The sequence below is a fragment of the Scheffersomyces spartinae genome, assembly GCF_019049425.1.
Source record: "Scheffersomyces spartinae strain ARV_011 chromosome Unknown scaffold_1, whole genome shotgun sequence".
Lineage (NCBI taxonomy): Eukaryota > Fungi > Ascomycota > Pichiomycetes > Serinales > Debaryomycetaceae > Lizanozyma > Lizanozyma spartinae.
The window spans coordinates 309666-328524 of NW_025065048.1; the positions used below are offsets into that span (position 1 = coordinate 309666).

The window sequence follows — 18859 nt, forward strand, 5'->3', positions numbered from 1 at the left end:
GAATATAAGCAGAGAATATAACTGTTTGAAAAAGTAGAACTTTTTGTGTATGGGCTTTTGCTATGCTTTCGTGAAGACAAAGTAGTTAATAATAACTCGAGTAGAAGCAATTTTACATTTGGAGTGCAAGTGGTATCTAGTTGCAAATATTAGTGCGTGGCTGTACACAGTCCGCAGTCACCGAAATTGTATATTTGGATACCAATATGTATTAATGGCAAAACGAAGTTAGGAGGAGAGTTTCTAGGGAGAATTCCCAAGGCCCTATTGTTTTGCAATTATACAAATAAATGGACTTCCAAGGTCATAGAAATGCTGGCACTTTATAAAAATTTCTTATGGCTTGGTGACCACACATCTATGATCTTGGGACACTAACACTTGAAAATGTCTATAATTGAAATGTGAGATTAAGATTAACGTATATTTGCTTACCACATTTTTGTTAACTGACCTTTCAATGGTTAAAAAAAACTACTTCACTAGGATACAAAATTAAGTGTTTACTACATTGCGGTAGTGTTCATATCCATGAACTGATTTTCCCAACGGAGCTAACACCTCTTCACATGAACTTTAGATCTCCTTTTCTTTTTAGAGTATATTCGCATATTTATGATCAGTTCACTTCCACTTGATTTCCTCTACATTTGTGGGAATGATCGTCAACAATTTTGTCAAAGGTACATTCTGCTTCTGAAGGGGCTAAAATATATGAAGACAGAACACAAAAAAAGGTGTTATATGCACACTTTTGAATCCGTTTCATTTTTTGCACCCAATAGTGATTGGTAGCAATCATTCACACCGTACATTACACTGGTTGTCACGGCTCTTTCTTACATTTGCTTCAGCAACTACTAGTAAGATCACATGAATCATTATATTGGGACTATAAAATATAGGAAGGTACATCACGATCTTTTATCAGAAGGCTGAGATGGCCGTGGTAATTGAGTCCCAAACACGCTGTGTCCTGGATGGTATGGCAATCCCGATTGGTTGAGTTGCTGCAGAGGTTGTGCTGGAGGTGACATTTGGGAGATCTGGGGCAGTCTATGCACTAATGGCATACCAGGGTTTCCTGGTGTTAACCCAGGGACTGCCATAGGATGATAGAATAAATATTGTCCTGCAGCATTAGGAGACACGGAATAATAAGGCACCAGATATCCCTGTGGATTCGCTTGCTGAGGTGGAAGTGGTGTCTGAACTAAATGATGTGCAAGATTATACAGCGATGTTCCATTAGCGGCACCATACGTAGAAGGGATCCCTGCAACACCAGCCATAGATGGATTACTTCCAGTACCATTTGCGACTCCAATGGAAGGAGTTGAAGCTCCTCCTGAATTAGTAGAATTACCTCCAGCAACTCCAACATATGCATATCCATACTTGTTAGTCAATGGAGGTGAGAATGCTGCAGGTTGCAGCGAACTCAATTGTTGTCCCGCGTAATATGGATACCCTTGTGGGTAAGTTGAATTATTTGGCGGAACGAGAATTGGCTGATGTTGCAAATATTGTGCCTGTTCACCAGAAGGAGTCTGATAAAGGTAAAATTGTTGCGGGTATGGATATCCACTTATCTGCGCACCAGGAACTCCTTGAACAGGATGAATCGATGGTACGCCACCAATGGATATAGGCGTTGCTGAACTGGTACCCGTCGTAGTATTACCAATAGCTCCTGTGGGTGGCTGAATAGATTGACCTGTTGTAGAAACAGAGGCCAATTGAGTTGCATGAGTATTTCTCAATAAAGGCGTTGAGGCAGGTAGCTGTACGCCTAGAGTGATTTGATCTGTTTGCTCCGATAACGAAACTTGCTTACCACTGGGCAGCTCCCCTGAAATACCCCCAACGGAGGTGCCACCAGGTAAAACAGAAGCATTAGAAATCTTAGGTATAGGTGCCAACTCAATGCGAGCAATATCCTGTTCTTTTGAATCTTCTCCAGATTTAACCGCACCAAGCTTAGATGAAGGTTTCTTTTTTCTATCAAGAGGTGACAATTGTGGTTTTCCTGGCAGAGTTGTAACTTGAGCCTGATATCTTGGTTTTTGGGTACTAGGCACATCTAATGACTTTTCTTTTAATGGCAGCTTCAGTTGACACTTGGTGGTGCTTTCAATATCCAGCTCTTCTTCAGATTCGTCATGCATAACCATTTGTTTCTTCCCCTTTGTCAAGGCAGTGTGCAACGGTTCATCTATAATTTCAACGTTAGCCTTGGCATAATTAACAGCAATCTTATTCTCTCTTCCAGTAACCCCATGTTTTTTCCTGATATGTCTCGCAAGGGAGTCATGGCGAGGATAGCATTGGACAGTTGAATTATTCTTGAGGCAATAAATACATCTGTAAATTTTCTTTTGGGTAGCATGAACAAACTCCTGATGCCTCATTAGCTCATTCTTGCCATAAAATCGTTTGAGACATGGTTGAAGTGAGGATGGATCTGTGAGGAAACATTGATGTGTTGTAGCACCCGTGGGATTGGCACTATTTAAAGACGAAGATCCAAATGAAATATCGGACATGGTAGACTCGCTGTTGTTTAAAAAGGGAGGAATTTCTAGGCGAGATGGACGCTTTGAAAGCTCAAAAGCGGGTTTCGATTGACCCATTGTTGGATTTAACAGAGGTTGTTGGATTTCGGGCAACAGAACTGGTTTAGTTGAAGTAATTGGCAAGCTCACTATTACTGAAGGTGGACCATTGGCCTTGGGAGGCAAGGCAGAGGTTGGTTGTAAGTTTGAAGCAGGTATGGGAGAGAAAGGTTGAGAATCTTTAGTTGGCATTTTAAATTGAGCTCCTGACAATTGTAGCAGAGCTCCACCGAAATTTTGTTGCTGATCTTCAGTTAAATTAGATTCACTTTCCAAATGATCTTCAAGACTAATGTCATCAGTTCGGTCAGATACCTTGCGTTTTCGACTTGATATCTTTAAAGGTACAGACACAGATTTGCCATCTATTAGCACCACTTGTTTACCAACAACACGAGGAACCAAATGTGCATGTTCGTCATCTTCAGCTTGTGCATTTGGTTGATTGACAGTCAGACCGTGTGGATCATCTGGCATATTCATATTAGTATGCTCAGCATTAGGTACAGTATCAGGACAAACAGGAATGGCACTCAAAGGAACCATATCCCTAGGTGTAACTGGAGGTGGATTCTGTAAACGCTCTTGCTCTAGTTGAATTTGACGAGCTCGAGCTTCAGCTTGAACCTTGGTAATTGCAACTGGATCCTTTCCAAAAACTCTTAAAGGACGTAAATATTCAGGAATTAAATCCATTAGGTCTTTCTTTTTAGTTGACAGTGCTGGATGATGCTCATCTAAAGAGGTATCATAATACTCATAGTATTTACCTTCTGATGGAGAGAATGGGGTAGAAGTTGATTGCATGTCACATTTCTGTTGACTTTTGCCCGTTGGAAATGTGTGCTGAGACAGCTTACCTCTCATAACTGTTTTCCTAGTCTTGTTTTGAGGAACTTCTAAGAGTTGCTTTTTATGATGAGATTCTTGTGACTTTGAGTCTGTGGTTTGAAGTCTAATATCAATATATGGTTCAATATTAATTCCTTTGTATTTAGAAAGATAGCCAATGGGATTGAATGAATGGTATGAAAAGTTGTAAAAGGGATAAGGGAATGGGTATTGTAATCCTGAAAGCATTTTGTCGTTGACATAATCTTTTGGAGGTCTAATCAATGGGCCAAATGGGGTCTCTATGACTTCAAATTTGAGAAGTTCAAAAAAATGAGATATTTTAGGTATAGCATGAACAAGATGGTATGTTTCCCAATAGTTAACATTGTAGATAAGTTTAACTAGGAACCGAATGGCCCTCGAGGCAAGATGCAAATTGGGGTAACTTGTACTAAAGGTTACCAAAATATCATAACTTTCCAAAATAATTTGAGACAAGTAACCATTGGGGAATAGTTGTGCCCTTGTAAAATTAGTTTTTGGAACGTACCCTAACAAGAGAGCTAATTCTGCTTCTAGGATGAACATAGTCGACCAGGACTTTAAACTTGGCTCTCTAGATTTTCCCAACATTAAGTCTAGAGAAAGTAACTCATTCAATATCCAATTCAAGCGGACGGCATAAGAAGTGACCACTTCAAATTTGGAACTATAAACAGCTATCTCATCTTCCGTAGGACAGTAGTGTCGTTGTCTCTTCCGTAGTCTTAATAATACTTCCAGAGTGGATTCTTCTTCAAGTTCCAGTGATGTATCTGAAGCAGAAGACTTAGTTGAATGTAGAGTAGTACGATCAGCATCTTCATTAACCAAAAGACTGATTCTTTTGGATGGTTGCAGAATGAGCTTCAGTACGTCACGGTTTATGGAGTCAACGTCGTCGCCATATTCATTCACATTTGCACATGTTCTATTATCTTTATCATTTGAATCATTTCCTGGTGATAAATTATTAAGATTAGAATCCTCACTGACGACGTTCACCTTTCCTTGAAGCCCCACTTTCACTCGACACACCAGTCCAGACAATGTACCCGTTTGTAATGGAGTGTCAGTAGTATCGCATGAATTTCCCACAACCCTATTCATGCGCTCTATTAAAGCGGCCGGTGCTAGTTCTAGAAGCATCTTAATTTGAAAGAAGTACTAGTTTTTGTCTTTTTGCCAACTTTCGTTCGGGGTTCGGAGATTGGCTTTCGAGACTTGCAAGAATGGAGAACACAAACAATATATTTATGTCCTTATGTATAATAAACCGGTAACAATAACACTTACACTCCGTAGTCTACACTTGCGGGGTGTATTTCCCAGCTAATGTAGCTCAGACGATGGATATATAAGGACGTCCGTAAGACAACGCAATTTGCAGTGATTTTGCTAGCGAGAAAAAATGTTGCAGTCAATTTTCCTGGCTTTATGTCACAAAGGTCGTGATAAGTACCTGCGGGTATAAAATTAACATGACATCAGCAAGAGATAGATATTTGTATAAAAACAAGGGTTCTGCATTTGATGGTTTTTTTAGGTTATATCCAACATCTGTAGTATCAAAATTGTGTTTAACTATCATTTGAACAACATTTTCTTCTATAAATTAATAGTGGCAGTGCTCTCCTTCACTTTTTTTGGTGGACCCCAGTGAAAATGCTGAGCACTTTTCAACACTTACCTGTGCCACTTTAATTCATCATTTCACTACCTCCTAACCAGAGTTTTTTTTTTTTGATTCCAAATTACACGCAATAAATTGCCTATTGCTTTTAGAGTAACCCCGTACCGTTACCATTCAAGTTATCGTTTATAACAATGGAACCAAACTCTCCTCTTTTGAATTCGCAACAAGCGGCTGTACACACACCGTAGACTTGAACTCGGTGTGTTTACAAGGAGGCAATGTGCACTTTACAGAATACAATCGTCTCCCACCATTTATATCTTCTTAAGTCACCTTAAGCTAGTTGTTGTACAGGTGAAAAACACATTTTAGATCAAACAAAATTTCAAGTTTGTTCTAACCTTGGAAGGAATTGATAGCATAAAGCGCAACATTGAGACTAGCTCTCCCTAGTTATAATCATATATTTAATCATATATTTGTATAATCAGAAACTAAATATAGTCTGTAAACTTATTACAAAGAACCAACATGGCTACGACGACGAAGAACTTCTCCATCTTCAAGAAGATCTTTCTTGTTGGATACTTCTTCTATCCTTTCGATCAAACTTGAATTTGCTCTTAATTTATCTGTTTCAAGAATAGCACTGTTTTCCAATTCATCCTCTCCAAGGTCACTGATTGCAGTAGTAGCCATCGCCTTACCACCTAAAAGTGAAAGCCCTGAATGGAATGTTCCATTAGAAAGGAAGTTGTGTACACTTTCGCTGGTACGTAACAGAAAATCAGCTTTATCAGCAAAATTATTGAAAAGTTTTCGAATAACATGTGTAAACACCAACTGATCAACGTCAGCACCCCAAATCATATCCAAATGTTCATGTCCTGCTACAGGAATAGCTTCTGTGTTGTCTCGAGGCAATTGAGAAAGCATCACTTTGATATCAACAAGTGAATCCGTATCACCATAAACTAAAGTGATTGGTACTTGGATGTTATTAATAGGATATTGAGTAGGAGAAATGGCGTACGAAGTTATATCTTCATGATACATTTGAAACCTTTTCGCGGCCATAATTTGAAACCAATGCACAACCGTTTTCACCAGTGTAGGCGAATACAAATGATTATAGGAAGCCACCTTTTGTGCTGGGGAAATGTTCTTTGAAGCCCAATTAAATAATAACTTATTTGAACGGTCAATCATGTTTGTGAATAAAGGGGGATAGACGATCTTGTTCCAAAGTATAACACTTGGCATTAAAAGCTTTCGAGAAAATATCAAATAAATCACATTGGGTGATATTTTAAGAAACATATCGAGAATTTTCGAATGAAGTCCTTTAGGTGTTATTGCCGGTGCTATAGCAATGATTTGATCAAGCTTGTCATTTAAATCAGGATTAATTGATACCGCAGCAAATGCTTGAGCTGTACCTTGACTGAAACCAATATAAGTAAGCTTTGGTACTTTGGTTACCTTTAATATATAATCGATTGTTTCTGGAATATCGAAAAGGGCAAATTCATCAAGACTAAAATTCCAAAACTTAGTAGACAGAGATGGGTAATGTAAGTGCTTCTGGGAATACTTATTCCCTCTATTATTACCCAACCACACATCGAATCCATATTTGTGCAATAGAAAGGGTAAATTCTTATCTTCTTCAAGCATTGTAACCCATATTTCACTACACATGAGAAGCCCATGATGAAGATATACAACTCTGTTGCCATATCTACGTCTCAGTTCTTGGGAAGAAATGGTAGTATCAGCATCAGGTGATCTGACCAAACGATGTAAAGTCAAAAGATAATTATCAGATGTCTTCACTATATGTTCTTCAACATCAAAACCTCGCAAGTGGCACATTTCTTCAAATGTTTTGCAATTGATTAAGTCAATACTCTTATGAGCTTCATTAACTGATAGCTTCTTAAAGTCTGCTGGCAGGGTTAATGTTTTGGGTGAAGGGGGTTGAGTCTCTTCGAAAGTGATTGAATTCTCCATATCTGTTGAATATGTATATTTATGGGCCCTTGCATCATAATTGACAAAGAGATTTTTAAAAACAATATGGTAAGCCAATTGTACCGCAGATGTACATAAGTCTATGATGAAGGTGGGTAAATAGGATGTAATCAAGGATAGAAAGGCATCAGTATAAGCAACGGTGAAGGAAACTAAGATGTAACTCCATTCTGTGATTGAAAGACGTCCAAGAAAGGGTACTCTCATATTGGTATACTAATAGGAATGAATTATCACCGATTACTTATAACTTCCAACCCTACTCAACCTTTGACTTTCACGACTAAATTTAAGTATAGTATTTCAATTACACACATTCAGCAATTGTCACATGATAATTCACTGTGACCATGCGCTACCACTAGCAAGAATTGATTACTTGACAACTTTCTAGAGTTCAAAATAAGTTCTTGAATTAATTAAAACATGTAATCATTATGTAAAAGTCTTGATCACAAATTACATTACACATGTAAGAATAATCATACATATTTTTTCCACATCCGCTTGACCGTACTTAACTTCAACTCAGACAGGCTATCACATGGCGTTTTTATTGGTCAAATCAATGTACTGCATAAGTGTTATGTTGTAATAATACGGTAAAATAACCATTATGCGTTGACGTCAGGAACATGTTAAGCTAGATTGAGTTCCGACTCTGTGACAAGGCCCTTAAAACCAGATTATCGCTAGGTTCTGTGCAAGTAGTAATATCAAACGCCCTAGCTCAATTTACGAAAAAGACTTCACCGTATTGATACATACGGCAACGAGGTCATATATACAAATTTCAGAATTTACTGACTATATATTTTTGGCAAGATTATTATTTATTGAAATTTTAGGTGTGCACATTCTTAGATATCCTTTATAATTCCAAAGTGAGTAAACTTGTATCTAAATATCTTTGCTATATCTGGTAACAAAGGTAATTAATTATAACACATTTTAATAACTTAACACTGGATACAATTATTGTAGTGAGGTCAAAGTAGTTCAACAATAACATAGAATAATTTTGACTCGTTTCCATGCTTTTGTGCCATTATCCCCCCACAAATCACCTCATACAATAGTTGTCCGAGAGCATAGTGCCCCAAACATCTTCAAGATCTCTGAATGAGCCGTTTGTTCTAACATGCACAAGTCGTGTATTTTATTAGCTAAAAATGCCAGTTTGGATTTATGATAATTGAAGATGAGGTTTTAACACAGAAGTATAAATAGTGGGATATATTCCTTCCCCTGAATCCGGCATCGCGAGCTTTTATCTATAAAATAAGACTTTAAACTAAACAGATATTTCATTGCACTATTTCCATATAGTCGTACTAGAATTCTTTCATTCCTTTTCGCCTGATACAGGTCCGAACAAAACTAGGACCATTTTGATTTATCACTCACTTTTGTTGGTATCAATTACGTTAATAGTTGCAACTCAAAATGGGATTTGCCAAGTTCTTGCAGGATAATTTCATTCCTCATACCCCTAAAGATCCCTTAAATGATCATGGTTTAGCTACTACTGATGATGTCTTCCTTTCAAGTCCACTTAAGAGTGAAGGGAAAAAGAACGAAGATGTTGCTACTATCCACACTACAGAAACTACTTCAACAGCTCCACAAACTGTGGGACTTCATCGTAAACTTCATGGCCGTCATGTTCAATTACTTGGTATTGGAGCAACTATCGGGCTGGCATTATTTGTTGCTATCGGTAAGGCTTTAGCCAAGGGAGGTCCCTTGAATTTGCTACTAGCTTTCATTATTTGGTCTGTACCTATCTTATGTATAACTGTTTCAACTGCGGAAATGGTATGCTATTTGCCAATTGTATCGCCGTTTGTTAGAATGGCTGGTAGATGTTGTGATGAAGCCTTAGAAGTAGCAACAGCTTGGAACTTTTGGTTCCTCTGTTGTGCTCAAATTCCCTTCGAAGTTGTCACTGTTAATCTGATTATTCACTTTTGGCGAGATGATTATTCTCCGGCCATTACTTTGGCAGTTCAAGTGGTGCTTTATTTTTTAATAAACGTTCTTGGGGTTAGCGTCTATGGTGAAGTTGAATTCTGGCTTTCGTTTGGTAAAATTATTCTTGCAGTGGGTCTTTTATTCTTTACTTTCATTACCATGGTGGGAGGTAATCCTAAACACGATGCATTTGGGTTTCAGTACTGGAAAAATCCAGGTCCAATGGCTGAGTTCATTGCTACAGGTGATTTAGGTAGATTTCAAGGCTTCCTTGCTTGTTTGATCCAAGCTTGCTTCACATTTGCCGGACCTGAATATGTTTCACTAGTTGCTTCTGAAACGATTAATCCTCGTAAGACTTTACCATCTGCTTTTAAACAAGTATTTATTCGTTTGACGGTATTTTTTATTGGTGGTGCTCTTTCCGTGGGTATTCTTGTTGCCTACAATGATCCTATCTTGAAAGAAACAATGGGAGCCAGTAAGCCAGGTGCTGGGGGATCTCCTTATGTCATCGCGATGCAAAGATTGGGTATTGATGTATTACCTCAAATCATGAATGTTCTCTTGTTGACTGCGGCTTTTTCTGCCGGTAATTCTTATACGTTTTGTTCTTCAAGAACATTATATGGGTTTGCATTAGATGGTTATGCACCCAAGTTTTTAACTGCTACTACGAAAACAGGTATCCCTATATATTGCATGTTGCTTAGTTTATCCTGGTCACTCATCCTGTTTTTGCAAGTTGATAGCCAGGCTTCCAAAGTTTTGGATTGGATCATTAACATAATCACATCTTGTCAATTAATCAATTTCTGTGTCTTGTGTTTTGTATATATTTTCTTCCGGAAAGCATACATTGCACAAGGGTTCCCAAGGGAGAATTTACCGTTTAAATCATGGTATCAACCGTATACTGCAATTTGCGGATTAGTATTTGCATTCGTCTTGCTATTTGTCTCATCTTATACCGTTTTCCTTCCCCATAAGTGGAACTACAAGTCATTCCTTTATTCATATTTGTTTATTTTCCTTGATATTATTATATTTGTGGGCTATAAGTTGGTTAAACGAACCAAATGGCGTAACCCAATGGAAGTTGATTTGGTAACAGGGTTGGCGGAGGTGGAAACGCATGAGACTGAATTGTATGAAAAATACAGTAGAGAAGGTAAAACTGTTGTAAATGGTAAGGTGAAACAGGGTTTCTTTAGTCGTTTATCTACATTTTTGTTTGGTAGCGAAATATAAGACTATACAACTCATTTATAAACAGATAGAAGGACTCGTAAGTATATTCTTAACTTATTACTGCAACTACTTTTTAATACAGATGCAACAAAATTTTTTCGACTGCGACGAAATAGACGTCATCATCTCCATTCTTGTTCATAAGGTTAGGAAAGGGGAAATTTTGTACGAAACGGCGATTACATACAAATTACGAATTGAAGCCCTGCGATAAAACACCATACAGTCCCCAAAAGTTAGCCCTAGGCAGTCCCATGGAATCTAAAAAAAGAGGGGACGTGGACGTGGAAGATACAACAATACCAAACGACGGCATGTAGAGAGTGGTCGCCGAAAAGAAAGAGGAACGACGAAAGAAAGAAAGAAAGAAAGAATTAGTAGTCCTGTGTACGGTCGTATATATGTAAGGTCGATGACAACTAGGTGGACATCATTATCCTTCTTTAAATGAACTGAATTTAAATTGATATTCAAGCTAGACAAGGCAGATCGATAAGCAAATAAATGAAGTCTAATAAATAAATGTGCTTAACTTAAGCTTAAACGTGAACTTAATTAAAGGTTCACTGAGCTCCGAGAACTGACCCCCTATTCTTTGTCCAGAAAAGTAGTTTCATTATATCACGTCCGTACAATCTTCACCACTGTAATAAAACATACCACGAGTCACATAATAAGGAAGGTTGCGAGACAGTTCCTTTGTCACGTGATCCTTATCATCCATGGATGGCCAACAACAAAACTTAGCCATGCACCCAATGCTCGGAACTTTTGTGTCATTCAAAATTTGCTTCATCATAAAACTGGCTTAAACAAAACCTTGTAGGCAATTTATAAGATTTCATCAGGATTCCTTCAAAATCCATTATAACTTTCACTCGTCGTCTTCTTTACATCCATATCGTTTTTTCCCATTGAGTCTATTACATGTATAGTAGGTAGTTGACTTTGTTAGTGATAAAAGAATCCATCGTTCTACTTAATCCTGCTTAATTTTTTTGGCGGAATTTAACAAAACATTTCAATCCAATTATAGAACTGATACGGTCTCTTGCAAATAATCAAAAAATCCATAAAGTAAGGGATACATTTTAAGATATTCGTTTGTTATAATAAGCTCCTATATTGGAAAATGACACCATGTTCACAACATCACGAACGTCAGCATTAGCTGAAATGTCTTCAGCTACTTCGATATCGCCAATGGAAGTCATTAGTGCATTAGTTTCTCGAAATGAAAATCAACTTAATGATTTCACAAATCACCAAGCATTCGTGCAAAGAGTTCTTTCTGTGAGTGCATCTACAACATCAATAGTTTTTGTTTTAGCGGCTTTCTATTGTTTTCTATTCATCGATCCCAAAAGATTTGTCTTTCGACATCATCTTATATTTTTTCTTTTACTTTTTGATTTGCTTAAAGCTGTTGTCCTATTGTTATATCCTGCAAGAGTTCTTACTCATGATCTGGCCTATTATAATGATAACTTTTGCCAAGTGGTGGGGTTTTTTTCAGCATTTGCCATAGAAGGAGCGGATATTGCCATTTTATCGTTTGCCATTCATACATCTCTTCTTATTTTCAAACCAAACTTGACATTTAAAGTCACTAATGGAACATCTACAAGAACGGAAGGGGGGCTATATAGTTACCGATGGTACATATATGGAATCTCCTTCCTTTTGCCTGGGCTTTTGGCTGGTTTGGCATTTTTAAATCCAAATCGTAGAGGCTATGATTCATTTGTATGTTGGTGTTATTTACCGCAAGATCCAGTTTGGTCTAGATTTGTTCTTTCTTGGGTACCACGTTACTGCATTTTGATTATCATTATAGGTATTTATTGTGCCATTTATTTCCATGTCATCAAAGAGTTCAAGCTTTTAGGTGGTGTCTTCACCACAATGCACAAGAGATCGAAAATAGTACCCTCACATTCTTATCAAGAAGAAAAACCTTCATTCTTTTCGGCATTGAAGTTTCTGTTTGATCGAATTAGAGAATTTTTCATTCCTGAATTAGTTCTTCCTGATGGTGATGAAGAAAAACTGCCAAAAAAGGAAGCTGAAGAAGAAAGTAATCATAATCAAGAACGACCCCAATTGTATGATCAAGAATTCCATCGACAAAATTTGGATAACTTCCGCAAACGACAAAAAGTAATCAAAAAACAAATGAAGTCCATCTTCGTTTATCCAATAGCATATATTTTACTTTGGCTCTTTCCCTTCATACTTTACATTACCCAGGTGAATTACGAGAGCACACACAAACCAATTTATTGGTTAAATTGCATGGGTGCATTTATGCAACCCCTTTTTGGATTTGTTGACTCTTTAGTATTCTTTTACAGGGAAAGACCATGGCAGCATACAATAATGAAAACCTTTGAACGTGAATATGGTTCAATACTTAGCGAGTCTTTGGTGAATGGAAGTTCAAGCACTTCAGCATCTCAAGCTGAGTCTCATAGTGTCGCTTCTTCTGGTAATCAAAATGCTACTTCCCCTGAAAAGGGAACTGAAGAAACGCAATTTGCAAATTACAATGCGAATCGTTCAAGTATTCGTCGCCAATCTCAAGTTTCTTCAAAACAACTTAGAAACCAATCGCTTTATTCTCAAAAGGAATCACTTGTTATTCCATCCTTAGTTAACATTGACGAATATCCATTATGGAGACGACGTCTCTCATCTCTTAAGCTACCATTCTTTGCACTTCCTACTGATGAAAACGTCCTCAAATTACAACTCAAAGAATTGAATAAGAAATTGTCCCAACAACAAGCTGGTCCTCGTTCTAGTGGCAGTCAAATTCACGATTCTCTGTATCCTGGAGGTACTGGAATATATCACTATTCTAATCAATCTGGACAAGCAGGACAAGGAGCAACATCTTTGGGAAGTGGCCCAAAGGGACCTTCAGACTTTTCCAATATTTTAGGCGGTGGTTCGTTGGATGAAGGGGCATTTAGGCAATTGGACAACTTTTCTTTCAATAAATCCGGTACAACAGTTGGAAACGCTGGTGGTGCTCTTGTGAATGTTTCCAATGCTTCATTCAGGTCGAGAGCAATGTCACACATAAGTCATGCAAGTCATGGAAAGTCTTCTCGAGCAAGCATTGGATCTAAGCGCTCTTCACATGGTGGAGCTTCTTCAAGGAATAGACAGTTATCATTTGTTGATCCACATCTGAAGTCAGATGTTCCGCATGAGAGTGCTGAACAACACATTGCTTCTAATTCAAACACTGGTGTTTCGAATTCTGGGCCTCAGGCATCTCATTTAGCGCCTCCTTTAGCAAAGACAGGCTATTCCTTTGTTACGCAAAAGGTCCATGAAAAGAACACCACACCCATTAGTGGAGTTCACACACCATACGCTAGTCCTCGTACATCTGCAACATTGTTTGGTGATGGTTCGGGAGATTCGCTGAAAAAATCAAGTAACTATTCAACGAACACAATTGGGGAACGAACTTCTGATTCTGATGACGATTTGGACTTTCTTCAATTCTTGCGTCAATGTCGTCCATAGTTCCTCAGGCCTTCACATTTCATTTGATGGATTGTTATAATTGTATTTAGGGACGTTGTCTTGTTTTGCACCTAAATTCAGATGTGTTATAGTAAAGTTGACTATTATAACCAAATATATAGCAATTATTTGCTTGTAAATCAGGGGGTGGAACAAAAACTTAGTTTTATTAGGTGGAGAGCTTAAAGTTTACAACATCTACAGGTGGTGACGGAAATAACAAATACACACGCGATATATGTTCAGATTCTTCTAGAGGGTATTTGCAATCTTTTATCCAAGGGTGGTATTGAAAGCCTTCATTGACTCACCAACGGGTTTAAGAAGCAATGAAGCTGTAAAAGTGGATATAAATTAAATCCGCGCAAAAATGTTGTATTCACACTTACGTCAAAATTTGGCGTAAACAATAAGAGGGCAAACCTAGGTAAGTAATCTAATACCTTGTTATCTCCGTTAAACAATGCATAGAATGAACGAGTATCTTTATATAGAAATTATATAGTTTGAATTTTTAGACCATGATAGCCACGTACTAATTGATAAGTGCCAGCAGTTTACATGAATGAATGAATGATCTATAGTGAATCTTTTTGACCTTGCGCTTGGGAATAAGAGTTAGCGATGAGCCGTATGGATATGAAAATGTATTTGTTCCCAAAAGGGAAGGCCAATTCAGCTTACGTCAAGTAGTGGCAGCGAATAAAATAAATTTAATGGTAGCGTTGAATTTTTCCAACCTTCCATTCACGGCTTTGTTCTAATGATTGCCTTTTGAGTGATTTAATTCCGCTTCTGTGAAGAATACTCCGTAGATTGAGCGGAGAAAGTATTGTATGACTACGTGAATTATTACTTTAGACAAGGTAACAAGTCAGTTTCACTAGATTGAAGATTTTCTTTGCCACATCTTTTGAAACTTGTTTCCGTTCAAGGTCAAGGTATATAAATTGGGGATAAGATCGCTCTAAAAGTTAAAGTGATCGTTCTCCTGTATTTTCAAGCTAGGTTAGTACAGCCGTTTGGTTTTTATTTGTCCCATAGATCAAGTTAACCTTGTGAGTTATAATAGTTTTTAAGTTCATTGTTTACCAACATGGTTGCTCCGACTGTCTCCATAGAGTCCACCAGTTCAAGTTCTAGATTAGAAAAGGACACTTGTGTTGCCCCCATAGAGGCTTCGACGATTGTGCCTAATCCCATTGACAATACAACTAATGGGTTTTCAAGGATATCTAGTGCTGCTTCATCTTTACGGCATAAATATTTCGAATCAAATGCCGGTGATGGGACTGAAGCATTAGATCAGTTTGTGCACGGTTATAAATTGGCCCTTACGTTAGCTTCTTGTGTGGTATCACTTTTCCTTGTGGCTTTAGATGCCACTATCATTATAACTATTTTGAGCACAGTGGGTAATAAGTTTAAAAGTTTTGAAAGAGTGGGGTGGTTAAATTCAGGGTTTCTTTTACCTATCGCAGTCTTAGCTCCATCTTATGGTAAAATTTCTATTGCCTTTGGTAGGAAATATACAATGATGTTTGGTATCATTGTGTTTGAAATTGGATCATTAATATGTGGTATTTCCCAATCAATGGATATGTTGATTGGTGGAAGGGTCATACAAGGTATTGGTGGAGGTGCTATCCAATCCATGGTGATGGTTATTATGTCTGAATCAGTACCAGTTTCTAAAAGATCACTTGCCTTCTCTTTGATTGGAGTTACCTTTGCAGTGGCTAGTGTTATTGGTCCCTTGTTAGGAGGTGCGTTTGCTTCCCATGTATCTTGGAGGTGGTGCTTCTATATTAATTTACCTGTTGGAGGAGCTGCTTTCGCCATGCTAGTTGTTTGCTTCAATCCCCCAAAACCAACAGGCAGCTTAAGAGTGAAATTAGCAAGAATTGATTATTTAGGAACCTTTTTATTGACTGCTGGATTGGTTCTTACCTTGTTAGGACTTTCATTTGGTGGGCAAGATTTTCCTTGGAGGTCAGCAGCAGTCATTCTCAACTTTGTATTGGGTGGACTATTAATTGTGGGATTTGCTGTCTACAATTTCATGTACTCCAAGAATCCAATTATTATGAAGGAATTGGTCACCATAAGACCAATTCTTGCAACTGCTATGACCTCATTCTGTATTTATGGTTGGTTTATGGCTGCAAATATTTATTTATCCATTTACTTTCAAGTTATCTGGGGTGCTTCACCTTGGAGATCTGGTATTGACTTGCTTCCTTATATTATTGGTTTAACTGTAAGTTCCATTTTCACAGGTGCAGCAATGAGAGTATTTAGATTTGTGAAAATTCCATTATTAACTGCTGCTATCTTAGGTCCTATTGGTTCAGGATTGTTCATCTTGCTTTCAAGAACAAGTTCTAAAGCTGATAGAATTGGACTTTTAATTGTTGCAGGTGTGAGTATTGGGTTTTCGTTCCAACCACCCATTATTTCTGCTCAATTGGAAGCTCCAAACACAATTGAAGGTTCAATGATTCAATCTACAGTTTTTGTAAACTTTGTTAGAACACTTGGTGGTGTTATTGCAGTTTCAATTGCACAATTAATTTTCCAAGAGGAGGGTAAATCTCATGTTAATTCTGCTCTTGGTAAACTTAAAACCCAAAATCCAGCTTTATACCAGCAAATGAGCAGATATGATCCAAAGGTATTAATTCAAACCCCTGAAATCATCAACAGTTTACCTGCACAAGGAAAGGATTTGGTACTTAATGCATTTATGAAGGCATTAAAGAGCGTTTTCTGGTGGTGTGTTGCTTTAGCTTGCGCATCTTTGGTATTTGCTATTTTTACTTCCAATAAACGTATTCCAAGAGACGAACATGTGAAAATGAAGAAGGATGAAAGTGACCTTATTGAAGAACCAACCGACCATCAACAAACTGAGGCTATCAAATCTAACGAAACTGAACGGAAAGATCTCTCTGATGCCGTTTAGAATATTCCTGACAAATTGAATGTCTTATAAATATTTATTGTACATACTTCATTATCTAATAATAATACATAACCACTTTAATAATAATAATATTACATAACATAACATAATTTCAAAGATTGTCTTTGTTGAATGCATCTAATTTGTTCCCAATTTGATCCATATACCTTCTCATAATCCCTGCTAATCTGTATAGCTTAATTTCCACATTCTTCTTCTCCTTAGCAAAACTAGCTTTTTGAGCTCTAATGGTAGTTTCTAATTGTTGTATCTGGAGTTTGGTGGATGTGTATTGTTGCTCCTTCAGCTTAACTCTTTCATGTAATTTGGTATGTTCATCAATCACTAATTGAATGCTATTCTGATAGTCACGCTCTTGTTCATTATATTGTTGGTTAACTTTATCTTTCTTCTCTTGTTGAAGTTTCAATTGTTGTTCCTTAAGTCCAATTTGCCTATCGAGCTCTTTGGTTTCCAAATCTAACCTCTCAACTTCAAGATTTAATTTATCATTTTCCTCCTTTGCCTTGGATTCACGCATTTGTTGGTTGCTGACCTCTTCAATAAGTAAATGCATTTCGCGAAACTCTCTCTCTAACTTATTTACTTCACCATTCATGGATTCTAGTTTCTTTTCTTGTGCCTCTAACGTTCGTATACGTTCATTATACTCTGACAATTGCTTGTTCAAGTCTTCAACGATATTTCTAACCAATGTTATGTCTGTCTGAGCATAATCTCTCATGCGTTCCAATTCGTTTGTCTTCTCGGCAAGTAAATATTGTTGATCCTCAATTTTTCCCAACAGTCGGGCTTTCTCATCTTTATACTTACGGTATTCATTCATCAAACTTTCAACATGCACTTTTAAATTGTTCAAATCGTCCTGTAGTTTGATATTGTATGAATGGATTTGCTTCAAAGTATGTCGACGGCGAAACATAGTTGTATTCTCTCCATTAATGTTTTCGGGTGGTCCCATCGTACCAATGGCTTTTAACGAACTTTCCAGACTGGATTCAATCTTATGCTTTAGTTCTTGTAATTTATCGGCAAGATCAAGGTTTTTTTCCTTCACATTTCTTAAACGTTCTTCTTCATCATCGGCCCTCTTAACAAGATCTTCACATGCATTGAGTCTGACAGAACGGTACCTCGCAAAGTTTATCACTGCACTGAGAATACGCCGTGTTCTGAAAGGATCAGGCCGTAATATATCCAGTAGAGTGAAATTGCCAATTCCACATATCTGCATGAATCTTTCAGTTGCTGCATAAAGTACGTATAGATCTCTCAGGTGTATTAAATCCTCATCTTCATCATCATATTCGTTATCATCTTCGTTAATTTGTTGTCCCTCCATCTCTTCATCCTCTCGATCTCCATTTTCGACTTCCATTGCATCATTGTCTCTCTCTTGAATATTTGTTGTCTTCTTGGAAGTATCCTGCAGCTTTTTCAGCTTTTTACGCTTTCCTTGCGCAATTCTTCGTTGAACTTCTGGAATAGGCGTCCCCATATACTGATCACAGAATTCACCATACAATTCCTTGACAAAAGCATTCGTTGGACGTGCAATCTGCTCTTCAGTAACTGTGATCTCACATGCTAGCAAACAAAATGTAATTTCTTGAATGTTTAAAAGGGGAAATTGGTCATGAGAAGTTGTCTGAGTGCTTGGGGTATCTTGCCGACGAAGAGTCCCATTATAGATACTACTTATACGCGACATTGACTGTGTCACCCTTGGTGCCTACTAAATAATAATAGTTTTCCTATTGGCAGTTATACACGGTGAGTCTTTGTACTATATTGGTAGCTCTCACTAGTGCTTCAAATTTGAAGGTTATGTATTTACAATTGATTTGTTTTGATTTGGATGTCGTGTTTTGGGGGAATCAAAAGCATCACCAAATGTCGCATTTACGATATTTGTTTCATCACGTGATCTGCGGAATTTACCAACTACTC

General features: G+C 37.6%; 5 protein-coding genes across 5 annotated transcripts; 2 read left to right on the top strand and 3 right to left on the bottom strand.

Moving 5' to 3' along the window:
- Nucleotides 1-914: 914 nt before the first annotated feature.
- On the bottom strand, nucleotides 915-4598 carry KQ657_000133 (uncharacterized protein; the record flags this gene model as incomplete). The annotated part of the gene is made up of 1 exon (XM_043190989.1): nucleotides 915-4598. The coding sequence occupies one exon, from the start codon at nucleotides 4596-4598 to the stop codon at nucleotides 915-917; it is 3684 nt and encodes a 1227-aa protein (XP_043051666.1).
- Nucleotides 4599-5640: 1042 nt separating this feature from the next.
- TGL1 (uncharacterized protein) lies at nucleotides 5641-7365 on the bottom strand (the record flags this gene model as incomplete). Its single annotated transcript, XM_043190990.1, has 1 exon — nucleotides 5641-7365. One exon carries the CDS (start codon nucleotides 7363-7365, stop codon nucleotides 5641-5643), a length of 1725 nt encoding a protein of 574 aa, XP_043051667.1.
- A 1239-nt stretch (nucleotides 7366-8604) lies between these two features.
- Nucleotides 8605-13923, top strand: GPR1 (Gpr1p; the record flags this gene model as incomplete). Its single annotated transcript, XM_043190991.1, has 3 exons — nucleotides 8605-10345; nucleotides 10409-10420; nucleotides 11555-13923. The coding sequence occupies 3 exons, from the start codon at nucleotides 8605-8607 to the stop codon at nucleotides 13921-13923; spliced, it is 4122 nt and encodes a 1373-aa protein (XP_043051668.1).
- A 1096-nt stretch (nucleotides 13924-15019) lies between these two features.
- Nucleotides 15020-16888, top strand: SGE1 (Sge1p; the record flags this gene model as incomplete). Its single annotated transcript, XM_043190992.1, has 1 exon — nucleotides 15020-16888. One exon carries the CDS (start codon nucleotides 15020-15022, stop codon nucleotides 16886-16888), a length of 1869 nt encoding a protein of 622 aa, XP_043051669.1.
- Nucleotides 16889-17000: 112 nt separating this feature from the next.
- On the bottom strand, nucleotides 17001-18620 carry NUF2 (kinetochore-associated Ndc80 complex subunit; the record flags this gene model as incomplete). The annotated part of the gene is made up of 1 exon (XM_043190993.1): nucleotides 17001-18620. One exon carries the CDS (start codon nucleotides 18618-18620, stop codon nucleotides 17001-17003), a length of 1620 nt encoding a protein of 539 aa, XP_043051670.1.
- Between the last annotated feature and the right edge of the window lie 239 nt (nucleotides 18621-18859).